We start from the raw sequence: 17,814 nt of genomic DNA on the forward strand, positions 1-17,814 counted from the left end.
ACCCTTCGCCCGCCCTGCCGCGCCCCCGGCACGGCGACCGGCTCCCGGGCCCGCCCGGCGGCCGCACCGCGCCCCCAGCCCCTGCCCCGCCACACGACGACACCCGCCGGCGGGGGCGGGAGGGCGGAGGGAGGGCTGAGGCACGCCGCGGAGCGCCGCCAGCCCGCCTCGCCCCCTCACACACACACTCTCACACACACGCTCTCACACTCACACGCACCCACACACACCGCCCGGCCGACGGGAGCGCCTGCCCATGGCTGCCAGGAGCCTGATCGAGGGCGCCGAGCTCTTCCCGCGCCGGGAGGAGGCTCCGGAGTGGGGCTACGAGGAAGGTGAGGAGCGGGCGGCGGCTCCGGCGGGGAGAAACTTTCGCCGCGGCCGGGAGAGGAGGAGGGGTGGCGGTGGGAGGATTTAAGTGGCGGAGCGGAGGGAAGATCGCCCCCCGGCCGCCCCGAGCCGCGGGGAGCGGGGAAGCGCCGGCCCGCAGCGGGCGGCAGGTCCGTTACCGCCGCCGGGAGAGCAGCGCGGGGCGGCGGCGGCCGCGGAGTCGCCCGGCGGCGGTCGCCGGGGCCGGCGGGCCGAGGTACCGCGGGGCGCCCCCCCTTCCCGCGCCGGTGGGCAGCAGCGAGGCGGTCGGTGAGGGCGGGGAGGGTCTGGCTGGCCCGGGAAGCCGCCGTGCAGCGCGGGGTGCCGGCGCTCCCCGTAACGGCTTTCCCTTGTGTCACAGGGGTGGAGTGGGGGCTGATTTTTCCTGATGCTAACGGGGAGTACCAGTCGCCTATTAACTTGAACTCGAGAGAAGCTAAATATGACCCCTCGCTCCTGGAAGTGCGTTTGTCGCCAAACTACGTAGTGTGTCGTGACTGTGAAGTGATCAACGACGGGCATTCAATTCAGATTGCCCTGAAGTCAAAATCAGGTATGCTGAAACACGGCCTTTGCTTTCCCCGCTAAAGCTTGTGTTGCCTTAAGTCTCGCTGTACGTGTATCCCGGAGCATAGGAACAGCAACTGCTCCCAGCAGCGAGCGGTTGTGCTTATTCGGCATGGACTGCGGCCGGTAAGAGTGCTGCTGTTGACTTCAGTAGGAAAAGGAGCAAGCTTTGCAATGGGAGCTGCAAGTTTCAACGCCAAACTGGATGGTCAGTCAGATCGCTTCAGAGCATGTCCAGAATTTCCTCTTGTGGTGGTGTCATCTAATTCACTGGCATTAACAGCTGTCTGCATTCAGAAGCAGTCCAGACTATCGCTAAGACAGTGTGATGCCAAACTATTTCGTACAGCTGGCAAAATTTGTCCTTGGTCCGAAGACCATGTAAGTTAAAAGAGCTTTTTCCATTAATTTGAGTGGGTTCTGAATACTAACTACAGAATTGGGCAACTTAAAATAGACACTCCAGTTATACATGCTTACAATATTGATGAAGAGCAAGTAGCGAAGCAGTCCTCATTTCTTAAAGGGTTTTTTGGTGTCATTCGTCAAGTGAGAATTAGAAGCAAATAATAAAAGAAACAATTCCAACTTAAGTGAAATTGCAGTATCTCATTCAGACCTTTCAGCTGGGTAAACTATTCTGTATGAAGGAGGCAACTGCCAAGAAAGTAAGGAGAAAAAAGTCCATTGTGCTTTCCAGCACTATGGTAGTTCTTACCATGTGTTTGGAAGAGCATCGAAGTTATTCTAACCAATCTTAGCTAGTAACAGCCTTTTGGGGGCATTTAAACAGCTGAACACTGTCAAACCATGAGACATTCCAACTTTTGTTTCCTTCTGAGATCCCAGTAGTCCTGGGAGCTACAGCTGTGCTGAGAGTGAGGGAGTCAGTCCAGTTTTACACTGAATATTTTAAAAAGGAAGGGTTTGTTATTTTAATAATGATGCTTTCCTTTATAATTTCCTTTCCATGATAAATTCCGTGTATTATTGCAACACAGAATATTTATTTCCACAGAATTTTGCAGATTTGCAGTAGAACAGAAATTTTGTACTGCTAGTCAGTTTTACTGCCTTCGTTAGAAGCAGAGCTCTTTTCCAAAGGAGTAAGGTTCTCTCTGCAGTATCAGGAAGGTTCTTGAAATCTCCTGTGGAGGAAGTGAGAGTGACCGCAGACGACGTCATCACTTGCATGCCAAAATGCAACTCCTTCAACCCCACCTTTCCCAAGGGCAGTTTGTAACTTAGTAGCAATAATTAATAAGATGGGACCAACACACCTAAATGTATGTGCAAAATCATTGGAGGCTTAGGGGAAGGAAAGACTTCTTTTTAAACTTGGATGCAGTGTGATGCCAGACTGATGAGTCTTGAAATGTAAGAAAATGTGATATAGAATAAAAGTTTATGGCTGAGGTATGGAATTATGATTTAGGAAATCTTGTTTTAGTCTCAGCTTTTCCTTAGATTTCATGTTACATAATTTCCCATTCTCCATTTGTAAACTGGGGATAATATTTCCGTTTTTGGGAGGGGGAAGGCAACATTTGTCATCCCTACCAAGAGAAGAAAAGAGTTAATAAGCTGTGTTTGACCTAGTATTCTGGCCAATTTTCAGGGATTGCGGAAACTCCTGCAGCTTCTTTTCCTCACAGGGGATCTCTGACGACAAATCCATTTAGCCAGATTATTTTAATGGGAACTGTTGAGCACTAAATGCTCTTGAAACTCTGTCCAATTAATGTGCAAGAGATCCTCATCTACTGTAATGTTAACAGTCAAAGAAAAACTTCTTTGTGGGGAAAAAGTAAACTGATTAAGATACATATTAAAAATCAATTTGTCATTACTGGTGATTGATTTTATCCTTTAATTCAGGACACGCAGTCCATCTGGAATTCCCAAATCCTTCTCATTATTAATTGCAAACATTTTCACAGGCTGCTTCCAGTTTGATCATCGTACATGTGTTATGCATTAGGTGGAAGAAGCATGACCAACTGTGTAATGGAACTGTATATTGAAAAAAGCTTTAGAGGATGTCCTACTAACAGAGAGACTTCTCTTAAGCCAGCAGTGGATTGCACAGTGGGTGATGGTTTCCGAATCATTTTCTAATGAGGATCAAAAATTGCTGAAAGGCAAAGCGAAGTTAAACATGTTTCATGCATTGACAAGGATCAGGATTTGATGAAAGGCAAAGGAAAGATAAACATGCTTCATGCATTGAAATACTTTTATCATGGGATCAATGTTATAACTTAAGCCTCAGAAATAAACTCTTTGAAGCTCCTGGAGATCCAGAACTACATCATATAGAGAGCATTTGTTCTAGTTACGCTTTCTCTAGGAGCAATATTTTAAAACAGAGAAAATGCTCCGTTTTCCTAAGAAATAGCACTAATTGAGTATCATGTTTCTTTTTATTTGTCCAGATTTCCCTAAATACTTCAATTGATTGTTTCACCCAATGTTCACCAGATTTGTAGATTTTCCCTATAGGATATATTTATAGATAGAATATGGATAAAGCAGGTTTAAGAAACAAATCTGAATCTATAACTGCATTTAGGACATTTCATTTTAGAAACCCTAATGGCTGTTAGATCAGTTATGAAGAACTATTAAAGGCGGATTAATTGGAATATTTTACTTTTCCTCCAATGTAATTGCTTATGAAAACCATAACTGATCAGTTTTCTTTCAGGTTTTTTATAGTTCTGTACTTTTGTTTTTGTGTTTGTACAGTTGCAATGTGATTCAATTGCTAAATTATGTTTTAGTATTATGCTATGCCTTGTGCTCCAAACTAAGGCCTTTTAGTCTGTGGGTCAAAATAACTTTATATTATGGAACTTTAATTCCCTGAAGCTGTAGGTTATGCAATTAAATAATCCTTATCAATTATCAGAGATTGTAAAAGATTCATTCAAAGTCTATGAAACGTAAGTTCGCATTTAATGGATTCTGGGGAAGACTGTGAATGCCCTTAAGTAAAATCCAGCCCTGCCTAGAAGCCAATATTCAATGATTTCAATGGGAAGTTACCTACAGCTTGTGGAGTAATATTTGTTCTGAAGCAGATTCACAAATCCCTGGGCAAAATGTTTCCATTGATTAATTCCAAAGTAGACTGGGCCTCACAAGGTACAATTGCTTGCTTTTACTACTTATGGTGGAAGTCTCTATTAATGCAAAAGTATTGAGCTATTATATAATTTTTTTTTTGTATATGTTGCAATTGTGGATAGATGCTTTTATGAAATTCCGGATGTTTAAAAAACCAAAGTTAAAAAAAGTCATGGTTGCCTAGAAGCTGTTTTTAAGTAAATGAGGTATGTTGTTGCTTCCGCGTGTAGCTTTGATTATATTTGGATATGGAGGCATTCTGTATCTCAGAAGCCTGACAGGTGGTATATGGCTGAACACCTTCACCTAGCAAAATATCGGCAATCAAAAGTTTTCTACCAGTTTCTGTGACTCATAGCAAATACAGGTGATGGAGATTAAGCATTCGGACAAGTTGGAGGTAGTTACCAGTTCAATTCAGAACCCCCGCCATCTGTTCAGAGCACACAGCTACTGTCTTGATAACAGCAATAAGCATACTCACTCTTCTGACTGATAAAGGTACAATGTTTTTATTTTGTGTTATGACCAGCTGTTCTGCCTCATAAAACAAAGAGTGCAGCATGACAGCAATTTCACTGTTGTTCATAACTGCCTGAATTCATGTTATGTACTTGCACAGTACTTCAAAAGTAAAGATGTCAAGTCTGTCAACTTTACTTGTCTCCTCTTTAGTACTGCTGATAACAAAGAAGCTTGCAACAATCTCCCCATTGTATTTGGAGAGTATATTCAGTGGCTTGTCTGCTTGGAAAGCCAAGTTCCTTACCATTTGTCTTCTTTCCCAGTGTTAATAGGGGGGCCATTACCTCGAGGACATGAGTTTGAACTACACGATGTTCGATTTCACTGGGGAAGAGAAAACCAGCGTGGTTCTGAGCACACAGTTAATTTTAAGGCCTTTCCCATGGAGGTAAGGGTGACACTGCATTGCATAACACCCGCTAAATGCAAAAGATTTTATTTCATAGCCTGAATTCCTGGTAGTTCAAAAGAGAGTTTCTTTTAGCTCAGCATTTTATTGCTTTATATTTCAACCACAAAGCTATCTTGCTGAGGTGTGCTTTAGTGCAGGTAAATTAGGATATGCATCTGGAATAGAATGCCTCCAGCACTCATCACGTTGTATGATTAATTGGTCATAAAGTTAACTTGCAGAATTATTAACTTCTTTCTTAATAATATTAGTGTTCTAACAAGATCTGCCGTTTCAACATTTCCTATGTCACCTTGACTAATAGCTGTAGATGGGGAGAACTAGCCACTGGAAATATTTCCATGGTGAATAATAACAACTTAGGTAAATTTGAAGTAAGTGTATAGCAACTTGTTCATGAAATAGCTTTACATATCTGAAAACTGAAGATTATGTGATACTCTTGGGTATGTTCTGTAGTATCTCAATGAAATACTAAATTCTGAAACACAAGCAAAGTGATAATGCAGTCTGAAAAAACTCAGCTGTTCATGGGGTGTCAGTTTGCGCTCCTAGGCGACCCAAATGCTGGGACCTATTTCTCCTGCCCTCCAGCAGCCATTCATCATATTTACTTCACTTTCCACTGTCCCGTTGTTTACACTTGTCAAGGAGTGGCTTGGAGTATCCCTTAGACCCTGGGCTGCAAGACTAGCTTTAACAGATACCAACCCTGATGTTTGGTGACTTCAGCTTTGCATCTTTTATTCAATTTGTTGTGCACTGTATTGGTTTTAAAGAAACTGTCAAGATTTGTTCAGAGTTCTTTGAGTCATTTTGCCTTATTTATCTATCATAATCTCTTATGAGCCTGAAAGTCTTTTTCCTTTTTTTCTGTGTTGTTCAGGGCTAGGAAATTTGTTACTGTACCATTATATTCATGAATGCCAGACTACTGGAATAGAACTGCTTTACAGAAAAGGATATAAAAAGTATTAGAGCAACTATTGCAGAGCTAAGTGTAAAAAGCTTGTGGACTTACACCATCAGTCTAATTCTTAGTGTTGTTCAGGTACTTTCTTTAAGAGTTGTGGGTCAGATCTTGGTCTCTGCTGTTTGCTATTTTGCACTGGTCCATCAAAAAACCCCATGTATGAAGCCACTCATGGGGACTTTGCAGGTTGATTTCAGGCAGATCCTGGCAATGCAGGAGAATTACTTGAATGAGGAAGACTCATCAAGCAAAGGGAACGCAGAGGAATCACCTCTGCATCCTGGTTACCTGGCATAATATATACGATATGTTTTATATGGGCAGTAGGACCTTCAGGATATTGCAGTGTTCCCCTGAGGCAGGAAGTAGCTTGTTCGTTATGAAACAGCTCTGCTTAGTGCTTTTCCTCAAGGCTGATCCAGCATGTGGTGATCAAGAAATATTGACATGAACTATGTCAAGAACTGTGCTTGGGAGTTTATCAGGGTCTCCCGTCTCCTTGTTTATTAAGGATCACTTCGCAAACGGTCTTGGTGGTATGTGGGAACAGTCTATTGATAATCTACAGAAATCCCAGAATTCTCAACTCCAAATCAGTCCAGAGGAAAATATACTTGACCCAGAGATGCAAAACAACAAACTTCATCAGTCATGAAGGGATTTCATTCTTCACCTACTTTAAAAGCAGCATGGCAGCTGCACAAACAGAATTCTGGCACAGTTGAAGAACATCACCTGGAGGTGAGCAAGCCGGTGTTACCCTGTCTCTTGCATCTAAGCAGCTTTCAGTTAGACTCTGATCTCCAAGAAATAATTACTGATGCAAAAATTCTGTAGCAGAAAAAAATTGACTTATAATACACTTTAAATACCGTGTGAATGTTTAATTTTGCATCAATTCCTTATGCAGATTAATTCTTCTGGTAGAAGATGACAGCATAGCTTGTTGTATCCGAGATCAGTTACACACAGGTGTATTGGCTGAGCCAATCATCTTCTGCCCCATGTTGCAAAAAAGTGCAGGGCAGTTTGTTCGACAGATGAGCTGCATTTCCTTCTGCTATATGCACAAAGAGCTGCTATAATAAATCCATTTCAAATTGTCCAAATCAAATATTATACTTGAGCAATAATAAAACAGGTACTTGTGACCACTATAAATGTTTATGAAGTTGTACACCTGAGACTCCAGAATGGAAGATTTTCTGTTTCCATTCCAGGAATTGCCCCACCTAATTTTTTTTGTGGAGAACAGTCATTTTTATCAAGGGACCAGGAAATTTATTTTCTTGACTTTTAACATTAGCATTGGTTTATACAGTTGTTGGAAATCGCCATATTCTGAATGCATATTTGGCTTGATTTTCACTGGGTTTGTTAGTTACTGAACACAAACAGTGATGGGTGCCTATTGTGGCTACATACAAGCAGTCTAGAGTAGTTTATGCTTTCGTCCTGTACGAAATGCTATAAGGATTTTAAATTCTCCTCTCTTTGTGGGAGGAAGACAAGTCAAGGGGAGAAGCAGTAGTATGAAAACATAAGTGCTTGGTTTAAGTGGGTACATTAACAACACAAGAAACTAGACCCAGATTATATACTCCATTACACTATTATAAAACCCAAGCAGTTCTACAGAAATCAACTTTGAGTTTGAAGAGATCTATCTGAGATGATTATCTAGGACTATTTATTGACAGGAGCAGCAGTCTGGTTTTTTAGGACTGAAGACTGTAAGGCTTTATTTTATTACATTGGACCAAATAGTTGTGGAACAGCTTCAGATTATCAGTGTAATGATCTTAGTAAAGTATGGCTTTAAAAAAGGGTGTTATTTTTCAAAGTTTGGAAGAGCACTCTTCAGTTACTTCCTTAGTCTCTTCACCTTTGATACCATAACTGCTTTTATAGAAATTAGGCAATATCCTGTATTAGTTGGGTAATATCCCGTGTCTCATTGCAAAAATCTATTATTTCTTACTAGACAGCTGGGGCCTTTGTGCACAGTTAGGATATATAGGTTCATGGTGAAATAGGTAACCTCTGGAACAGCTTCTTGAAATAATTCACACTGTCAAAAAATGTTGTTCGTGTGGCTTGGAGGCTGAGTTCATTGTTATTTTTATTATTATTTGAAGTTCAGCAAAAGTATGTTTTCCACCTTCCTTGTCTGAAGAAACCAGAATGTCAACAGTAATACGCCAGTGTTATCATTTTCACTGAAACATCTGTGTCTGCAGTCAGTCAGGAAAGCAGGACAAAACAATAACTAGTTGTCAAAGGTAAATACTGTAACATGTCTTTTTAAGCAAAGGAAAAGCAGAGGGCTGTACGTATCGGTACAATACTCCTCTCTCTGTTTCCTGAAAACAAGAGCATGAAGGCCGTTCTTGCCTTTTGGCCAGAAATTGGAAGGAGACATTTGTGCAACCTTCTCCAGAAATCCTTCTCACCAAGTACTTCTACTGCATGTAAACAGTGTTACTTTCCCTTCTGGCCAAAGTTACTTTGGCCACCGCTTGTGCTAAATATTTAATAATGATCTTAACATTGAGAGGCTGTTTCTTGCCAGCAAATGGAACAAGGACCAAAGATTAGATTGTGCTCTACAGTACACATTTCCACAGAGCAGTAAAACCCACACTTACACATGTGACTTACCTGAACCTGATTTAGGTGTAAGAAAGAGAGGAGCTATTTGACATCTTTATTCCTCTCCTTCATGCCAAGAGTATGGATTGGAGAAGGAGGAAGAACAAATGAAGATCTAATGAAACTCTGATTCCCTCCTTTACCTTTGATGCATAACAAGCAGATAGAGGGGGACAGGAGTAGCAAATTACTGCTATTTATTTTTGTTGTTGACAAAGTTAAAATAGGGGCAGATAAAAATGGAGTCCCATTGTACCCAATCTCTGTATAAACACAGCATACTATAGTGCCAGGCCAAATCAACTTCCAGTCAAAAAAGACAGGAAAGACAGCCGGAGAAAGTGAACCATATGATGGCATCAGTGCTGTTTTATGGAGGAAAAAATAAAAAAGTTTTCACTGCTTCTGAAGTGAAGGGAAACAGGGAAAATTATGCCTTAAATGTGTCTCTTCCTCTTTGTTACTCAAGTGGTGGTGTGACCAAAGGCACAATCTGACCGTAAAGGAACAGTTGTTTCCAGGCCACTGCTCTGAAATAAAACTGTATCTGAGAAAATAAAAAGGTTCCTTTCACCACTTGTAATATAACCAGGAGGATAATTCTCTGTAATCCATCCTCTTTAAAATGTAGGATAATATTAGCTGTGAACCATGTGAAAGCTCTCAGTAGAAGAGGATTGGCAGAAAATCATTTAAAAATGTTTCCAAGATGTGCAGGAAGATTAAAAACTGTATTGTTGTCTGTCCTACAGTTTTTGAGTAGAACAGAAGAAAATCCAGTTGCCTGAAGGACCAGAATCAGTTCTGTACAGGAAAAAAAAATGTTCCTTTCTGTTGTGTAATGAAGAGCAGACTAATTCATTCTGTAGACTCTTTCAGAGTTACTGAAATACCTGCTGCAATGAAGTTAAATATAATGCAAAAAAAAAATCCTGTCCTCAATCTGATTTAAACCATTAAGTTTTCCTTCGTTCACGTGAAATGGTGCCTGCCTAAGGATCTCATCAGAGTTACAGCTTTAGGGCTTCAGGTTAGGCTGTTAACATTACGCTTATCTACTCAAGTCTTTACAGTCTTCGATGTGGGGATTTCTGTGTGCCCGGCTCTGAAATCAGATACCTGCACACTATGCATCCCCTTTGTGGCATTTCTTGAGAGGAGGTGTCACGCTTTCAACACGGAAATTTATTCATTGCCAACTTCAATATTCTTTGCCAATGCTATTTAATCTTGCCGTCTGTTTTAATCAGTTTCTTATTAGCTTGTTAGCAAATTATTTGGGTTAAAAAAATAAAACAGTATTTGCAATTGTAATAGAAGGCCTGGGAGATAGTGTGCATGCAAGCGTGTGTCTCTCTCTTTACGCAGAGACTTACAAACTGCAGTGAGACAGGGTAGGTGTGAATGGCAAGCAGGATTTAATCTGTAATGACAGTAGTTTCTAATATGTGAGCTCAGTTCTGATATCTGTGGATTTTTGCCAGTAGCTTTAGTGGAACTATGATCCCAGTCATAAACCCTAAAAGAAAAGGTTTTAAACCGAGGAGTAAATCCTGTTGCCTTAGCTGCTGTTGCATTGATTACCTGCTTGTGAAAAAAAATTAATTCATTCTGCTGAATAATATGAATGAAGAATATCTTGCTTAGGCAGTCATGAATTTAACAGGAGGCAGAAAGAACAGATTCCAGAAGGGTTTACGTAGCTTCATGCTGAGGTCTGGAACTCTGCTCAGAAATTATCCAAGTTTTCTGGTGGAAAATTAACTTGTTACTCAAAGGCTTGGACGATTTTCTAAATTTTGGAATCATTGCAGATGAATACTGTGAGCTGTGATTAAAACAGTGTGTCTTATAAGAAAATTATGACATTCATGTAATAGCTGTATCCTTGACAGGTTATGAGTAACAGATTAGTAATAGTTTGAAGTAGATATGCCCATTGGACATTATCTAATTTTTGAGGACAGAATTTGTGGAAAAACACAGGAAAATCAGGCCAGTATCTAAGCAGATGTTTTCAGTTTTGTTTTCCAAATCTGCAATGATTTATATAGAAACAATTTTTTACACATTATGTAGATGCCATTTATGAACATGACAATAATACTTAGCTTTACACAGCACTCCATGGTCAAAATTGGTCCTAGCACCAATTCCAGGGCTGTCAGTGAATTGTATTATGTGGGATCCTAGCCCCATATGTGCAGGCGTTTAAGTATTTTTCTGCACTTTTCTATGCACCCTCTGTGGTCCCCTAATTGACGTAACTTCTGTTTGGTTTTTTTGTAGTGGTACAAAGCTGGGAGGTCTCCGTCCCCTCCCAGTATAATGGGAAACAGAAAACCAGCAATAAGATAAAAACAAAGTTACCATCATTGTAAAAGCACACATGAGCAGCTTCTGACTCTTGAGATTGCTAGTTGCTAAGCTCTTTCAGTATTATATTTTTATTGTGGTTGAGGTTAATTTGACCTAAATAGGCACATGCAGTCTCTGAAGTATACTTTGTTTCTAGGTAATTTATCAATATGAGCTTGCATTGGCCCTTGTTTTGCTCGGTCACATATAGTTTGAATTTTCCAGGGAATGCATCTATGTGCTTTGTATTGTGGATTCATGAAAAAAGCAGGTGCAAAAATGGTCTGATGTGCTAGCACAAACATGCTTTTAGCTTGGCTAGTGCCTGAAACATGCTCAGTTAAGCTCTGTGGAAGAACTGTACACATCTTCAGAGGTAGCAAATGTGATTTCCCTTCTGTGCAAAATCCGCAATTTATTTATTGGATTGTGGAAGATGTACAAGCTGCCAGACACCAAGTCAAAGAAGAGTGGCATTAACAGTCTATACTGAAGCTTCTTTACCCTTTTGTCTCTCTTTTAAGAGTTATCTTATTTACAGCCAGTTGTGTGTGGAGAAGCTTCGTGGCTCATATGCACCTAAAACTCTTTTGAGGTGGCAGTTGCAGCAGTTTGTGATTTGTAACTTTTACCAGGATGGAGAGTTTCAGTATTCTTTTAAGAAATAAATGGTCCAAACTACAAATGACTGAGCAGAATAGGAAAAACTCTTCTAAGGAGAAATGTCGCAGGTGGAGCGAAGTTGAGTGAAGGAAATGAGAATGAGAAGAAAATGAGGAGTGACTCAAGAGGGGAGCCCTTCTCTGGGCTCCCTGTTCCATCTTACCTCAGCTTATTGGTTTAGTTCTGCCAGAAGTTGCAGACAGTCTTTGCGCTTCATCTAATAGACATTTTGCACCAAATTTTCTTCCAGTCGTGCTGGCTAAGATGCAATGTTCAGTTGCAACCTGTAGTAACGGGTTTGGTGGCACTGCATCCTTGTGGAGGCAGCCAAGTAACCTTGAACAAAACAGCTCTTAGCAAGCCCTGTTTGAGGTGGAAACAGTATAGCCTCTGATACTTTTTAAAAATATGTGAATCTTTTCCACTCCTTGAGCAGAATTACAGCTTTGCCCTTCTCGTTACTCTACTTTCTCACACAAGTGTCTTGGTGACAGTGCTTGTACTCTTGGATATAGAGGCTGCTATTGTGACATCCCTTATTGCAAACCCCATTCGCATCTCTAACAAGATGGCTACTGACGTTTTCTCTCTGCTGTGGGAGAAGAGCTTGTGTAGTCACTTAGAAGATGGGACTTCTGAAGAGGATTTAAACCCAGCTTTGAGTGCAACAAGATGGCTGCTCAAGGCTCTTTGCCATTTTTCTTGGCTGTGTGCCTTTGACGTGATTTGCTTCAGTTGTACATAATCTAATTTCTGCCATGATCATTGCTGGCACTCTGTTCGCATCTTGCTTCAGTTTCCTGGTGCCTTGGTTTTCCTGTTTGGTTTTCCCTGGCACTTTGCCCTAACCACTAGGCCTGACTGTTTTTCTATCTAAAACCTGTCACTTGTGGAAGAAGCTGGGAAAGGAGATTCCTTATTTTGTCGTTTTCCACGCTGCATGCTTGAGTCAGGACCAGTTCCTAGGATGGCCCCAGTGCATGAATGAATACTCCGAGAGAGAGATAATAGCTTTCTGATGCCAAACCCAAAATTTTGTGTTATTTGTGCTAATGGTGCATGCATGGCTCTTAAGAGGTAAAGGATGAAACTTGCAGATCATCTAAGAACTGAAAATCTTTGAAGGCTTCCACAAGTATTTGCTGTCATGCCTGAGTGCTTCACAAGCACAAATAATGTAATCCTTAAAACATCAGTGCAAGGGAGACAAGTTCTGCTATTGCCAATGAACTGGTAGAAAACAAGTTCAAAGGGATTAAATTGTTTGGCCATGGTCACACATGATGCCTTTTTCAGAACTGACAGAGAACTGACTCATGATTCCTAGATGCTTGAATTCTAGTAAGACTTTGAGACACTGTAGTACCGAAATACCTAACTTAGGTTGTAAATCCCAGTTCAGCAATTTAACTGCAGGGCTATCTGATGCCCTAGTCCATAGACCACACTGTTGCTGATGAGATAGTCTCACTGGTCATTCCTGCCTTCTCGCTGTGCCAGCATTAAGCCACATAATGAACTGGACTGGGGAACAGTTGTTTAACAAAATTTGGGGAGTTTATGGAACTATGAGAGAGGAGGAAAGTATAACACCATTATGCAATCTGCAAACTTGCAGTTCAAGAGAAAACTGTTGGAGATGCATAATGAAGTTTATTATTTCAATGGAATCTTAGCCAACATTACAGAAAAAAACCTGACTGAGTTTCTTAGAGGAGTGTAGCATGGAAGAGCAACTGCTCACTGGAGAACAGTCAAGATCATAGCTTAAGAAGATAATATGCAGCTGCAGATTCTCATCTCTTCAGAGAGACCCTTAGCTTTGAAACACAGACAACTGTGGGATTCAAATCAGTTATTAATAAAACAGTAAATTATCAGGGAAGAAGAGTTTTTTATTCTGCCTTCATTAGAGAATCTATTGTTGAAAATTAAATCAGTGATTTAAATCCTTCTACATATGAACAGTCTGGTTTTAAATCCAAGACAACATTGCAGCCAACACTTTGTGGAATTGGACATGCTTCTATTAAATGCTTAGTCATATAAATAACACTTCCAGAATTAAATACTTAACTCATAGCACTTTGTGTTTTCTGTCTTCTTGATGGCATTGCTAGTCTGTAATATCATCAACTGTTCATCAAGGGCCAGTCCTTTTTCCAAGCTTCGCTCTTTCTAACTGTGGAGCTATAAAAGCACATGCAGACACACACATACACCCACTCAGGTTGGCAAGAATCCAGAGTAAAAGCAGGATGGAGGGTCCTGCACTAAAATCCTTGCTTTTTCCTTCCTGGCCTTCATAGTTCAAGGGAAGGAAGAATAAAGGCTTGAATGTATATTTGTTCCTGTTAGCACAGGTAAGAGCGGACCCAGGGCACCTCAGCCTACATGTTTGCTGGGGCCAGATGTGGTATCAGGGAACAATAACCTGCTCTGTGGTGCTCCTTGCTTCACACACTGAGCAGAAACTTGGCACAGTGAAGAGCCTGACCTATGAATCTGACAGTAATAACTGTGTAGCTTTTCATTTTCTTATTGATAGGGTTGATACTGAAAGTCAGCAATCTGGAATCAAGGGTGTTTTGTCTTTTTCATTCCTTTTCTTAGCCTGTATAATTTTATTACAGTTGAAAAATGTTCATTTTTGATTAATTCCTGTTTTCTTTTCACCTCCTATGTATGCCAGTAGAAGTAAGCAGTGCTTGTGCTTTCAGATGGGAAGAAAAAATAAATACACACAAATTACAAATTACAGCATCCTCAGTTTCCCCTATACCGTTCGATGTTTTGCCAATGGTTTTCCTAAGAAACAGGTAAGCTAATGTCACATATCAGCAGCCTCTGTGAGCAAATGAGATATTTTGATCTTCTGTTCAAGGCCTGGACAAAAGAGGTCTAGGTAGTGTTTGCAAAGCTTTCTGTGGATTGGTGTCCTTCACAAAGACTAAGACAGGTAAAGACATTGGTGTTGTGGTTGCATTAACCATGAAGATCGTTTATACCCATGTCTTGCCTCCCTGGGAGTGCTATGAGAACTGCAGTGGTGTTTGGCTTTGTGTCAGCCTCCTTGTGTCCCCTTCCTGTTTCCTAACCTTGTATACAGTGGAAATGAAGCCCCTCTCTGAAGAGTTAGTCCATCTCCGGTTAGAAGAGGGACACAAGACCTATTTTTCTCTTTATTATTAAGTTTAAATTAATTTTCTTTTTTTAGCCTTTTAGCTTCTTTTGCCAGAACAGAAAGAAGAACACTCGGTTGGATATTTTACGGTTCCCATTACTTTTCTTTTTAGCTTACTGTTCGTAGCTGTAGTCTTTTGAATCTCTCCATATACATCACTACTTTCTGCTGTTAATTTCATTTCTTCAATGGACCAACAGTTCTTTGTCTTATATGAAACGAGGCTACAGCATGTGATTAGACTGTTCAAAAGGACCATGGATCCCTTGTTAATATTAGATGTTGCAATGTTTTTATTATCATTTTTCAGTATGGCTTACCAGTGTAGATATTTCTTTAGCACAAGCGATTTGCCACAGCAACTGTGAGTGTTTCCTGAGATGCTGCAAATAATTCAGTAGTCCCACTGTTCCTTACCTTACTTTTGCTGTTGCCTGGCTGGCTTTTTGGAAAGAGAATAGATTTTGGAAGGTGTCTTTGCAACCCTTCCTTTTATGATCCAACTAAAATAATTTTATTTACAGCCATGTTACAGTTCCACCCTCTTTCAAAGATGTTCACGGAGAGGAAAGCACCAGTCAGCAAGGGTTCTGGACTACCTTGATGTCCCAGTCAAGCATTTGTTCTGCATGTTTTAGCTGTGAATTTAGCTTTTGACCTGAGACATACAGTATCTCACACTGTGACTGCGAAGTTGTTTAAACAGTATCTCCAGGATACCTTGTACTCTGCTCCAGCTTGATTTGTTTGCAGCTAATTTCTCTGATTTTAGATTACAGACTTCTTTGTTCAGGGAATGTCATCTTGTTCTGAACATACTTGGAGCCTGACGGTTAACCCACAGACTAGACCTGCTAGATCTTTAACACTTTCAATAAATTGTAACAAGCAGAAGTTCAGCAGAAGCTGTGCTTTCCCTTCTCCAACATTATTATTAATCAGGAGGTTTTTAATGCTAACAGTGTTGTCATCTGTGTTTCTTGGCGCTGCTTTCAGCTTGTCTCTCTTAGTGCTGAAATTAGCATTGCTTTCAAAGATAGGCACAGTTCCCTTTATGTAATTTTTTATGACAATGATCTATGTATGAAATTTTAAAGAAGATTTAATTTCTACTGAACTTCAGTGGCATTTTTGTACCTATCTACGATAGAATCATTGAAAAATTCAAGTCTGCAAGCATAAACCAAGTACACTGATTAATAACCTAACTCCCTTGACTACTTCCTCGTCCTCTTCTTGATTTTGCCCAGAGTTCGTGATCTAGTATTTTGCTTTTGTTTGCATTTGCATTTTCAAAGGAAGCATATTTACCTTGACTGAACTGTAATGTTTAACCATGCAGGCTTTGTTACTTTATGAGTTTTTGTTTCTTTTTTTTGTGGCATAGAGTAGGTACACGTACGTATTCCTGCTTCTCCTAAGACATTTTCAAATAGCCTCTGTATCAATTCCATTAACTTCAATTTCCTAAACCTCTCCTTCAGGCTGTTAATAACTAACTTTCTATTTTTTTAATCACTTTTCTTCAAGCTGTGTGCCCTGGTCATATCCTTGGTTCAGTCCCCTTGTGAGGATTTGGAACTTAATTACTGTATGTTATGGTCACTGCCAGTAGCTTAGTCAATTGCTTCCTGAAACAATTCAGTGCCAAGTCAAGTAGCAACTCGTAAATTCTTGTGCACCTGTATAATAGCAAGACACAATTTTTCCACATTTTGTCCTCCTGTGATGTTGTTTATGCAATATTTGTGTTGTTGAAATTCCACATCATTATTGTACGACTGGGCTGTGTTGCCTTCCGTTGTTACTAGCTGAAATCCTCAGCTTCATTTCATCCCTCTCAAACCAGGAAAAAGACTTTATGCTGGCTGGGTAGCCAGAGTTTCCCATTTGTACTGTTCCCTCCTCAGCTTTTATGGCATATTGTGAATGAAACTGGAATATACTGATCTCTAACAAACTTGGGTGAGTCCAGGAGAACAGGTCTTAGCTCTACAATCTTCAGCAGAGCAGCTCTAAAGCTGCTTTAATTTACCTTAGGGATATAGATTCATCCCTGAGATGGCACTTATGTGGAATCAAAACAGAGTTTCAGCTCCACTCTGTTTCTCAGCAGTGACAGGAATACAACAAAAAGCAATATGCTCAAAATTTCCAGACTAACGTGTTTTAGATGCAACCCTGGTTAAGATGTGGTGATGCAATATTCACCTGTTAGTCTTTTGAGGTACAGTCTATGATGTGAATTGAAATAAGAATTGGGAAGATATGAGAGCAATAACATATCTCTCATCTTTAGATGCCGTCTTGGTCTGTAATATTACTAGACTAAGCAGGCTTTTCTGGAGCTTGTAATTGCTAGTTGCACAGCTAACAAGAAATAGCTGTATAACCTAGTTCTGACCAAGGAACAAAGCTTTCCAGAAGATTAATTTACACACGATGCAGCATGCATGGAAGAAAGAAGCTTTTGTAATAATGAGCTCCTTAGTAAAGTGTAAGAGTCTAGAGATTGGAAAAAGTACAATGGTGTTGTAGTTTAACCTCAGTTGGCAACTGAGCACCACGCAGCCGCTCGCTCACTTCCCCCCAGTGGGATGGGGGAGAGAATCGGAAGAGTAAAAGTGAGAAAACTCGTGGGTTGAGATAAAGACAGTTTAATAAGTAAAGCAAAAGCCGCGCACGCAAGCAAAGCAAAACAAGGAATTCCTTCACTGCTTCCCATCGGCAGGCAGGTGTTCAGCCATCTCCAGGAAAGCAGGGCTCCATCACACATAATGGTTACTTGGGAAGACAAATGCCATCACTCCAAACGTCCCCCCCTTCCTCCTTCTTCCCCCAGCTTTATATGCTGAGCATGATGTCACATGGTATGGAATATCCCTTTGGCCAGTTTCAGTCAGCTGTCCTGGCTGTGCCCCCTCCCAGCTTCTTGTGCACCTCCAGCCTTCTCAGTCAGTAGAGCATGGGAAGCTGAAAAGT

The 17,814-nt window shown here is 40.8% G+C and overlaps 1 protein-coding gene across 1 annotated transcript in view; it reads left to right on the forward strand.

Annotated features, from left to right (window-relative positions):
• The first annotated feature begins 219 nt into the window (after window positions 1–219).
• The window catches only part of CA8 (carbonic anhydrase 8), a 53,046-nt gene continuing 35,451 nt past the window's right edge, over window positions 220–17,814 (forward strand). Inside the window, exons 1-3 of the mRNA XM_076332206.1 lie at window positions 220–335; window positions 731–922; window positions 4,854–4,978. Coding sequence (XP_076188321.1) covers window positions 257–335; window positions 731–922; window positions 4,854–4,978 — 396 coding nt within the window. The 5' untranslated portion in view covers window positions 220–256. The remainder of the gene's footprint in view (window positions 336–730; window positions 923–4,853; window positions 4,979–17,814) is intronic.

Source organism: Aptenodytes patagonicus, chromosome 2, assembly GCF_965638725.1.
Source record: "Aptenodytes patagonicus chromosome 2, bAptPat1.pri.cur, whole genome shotgun sequence".
Classification (NCBI taxonomy): domain Eukaryota; kingdom Metazoa; phylum Chordata; class Aves; order Sphenisciformes; family Spheniscidae; genus Aptenodytes; species Aptenodytes patagonicus.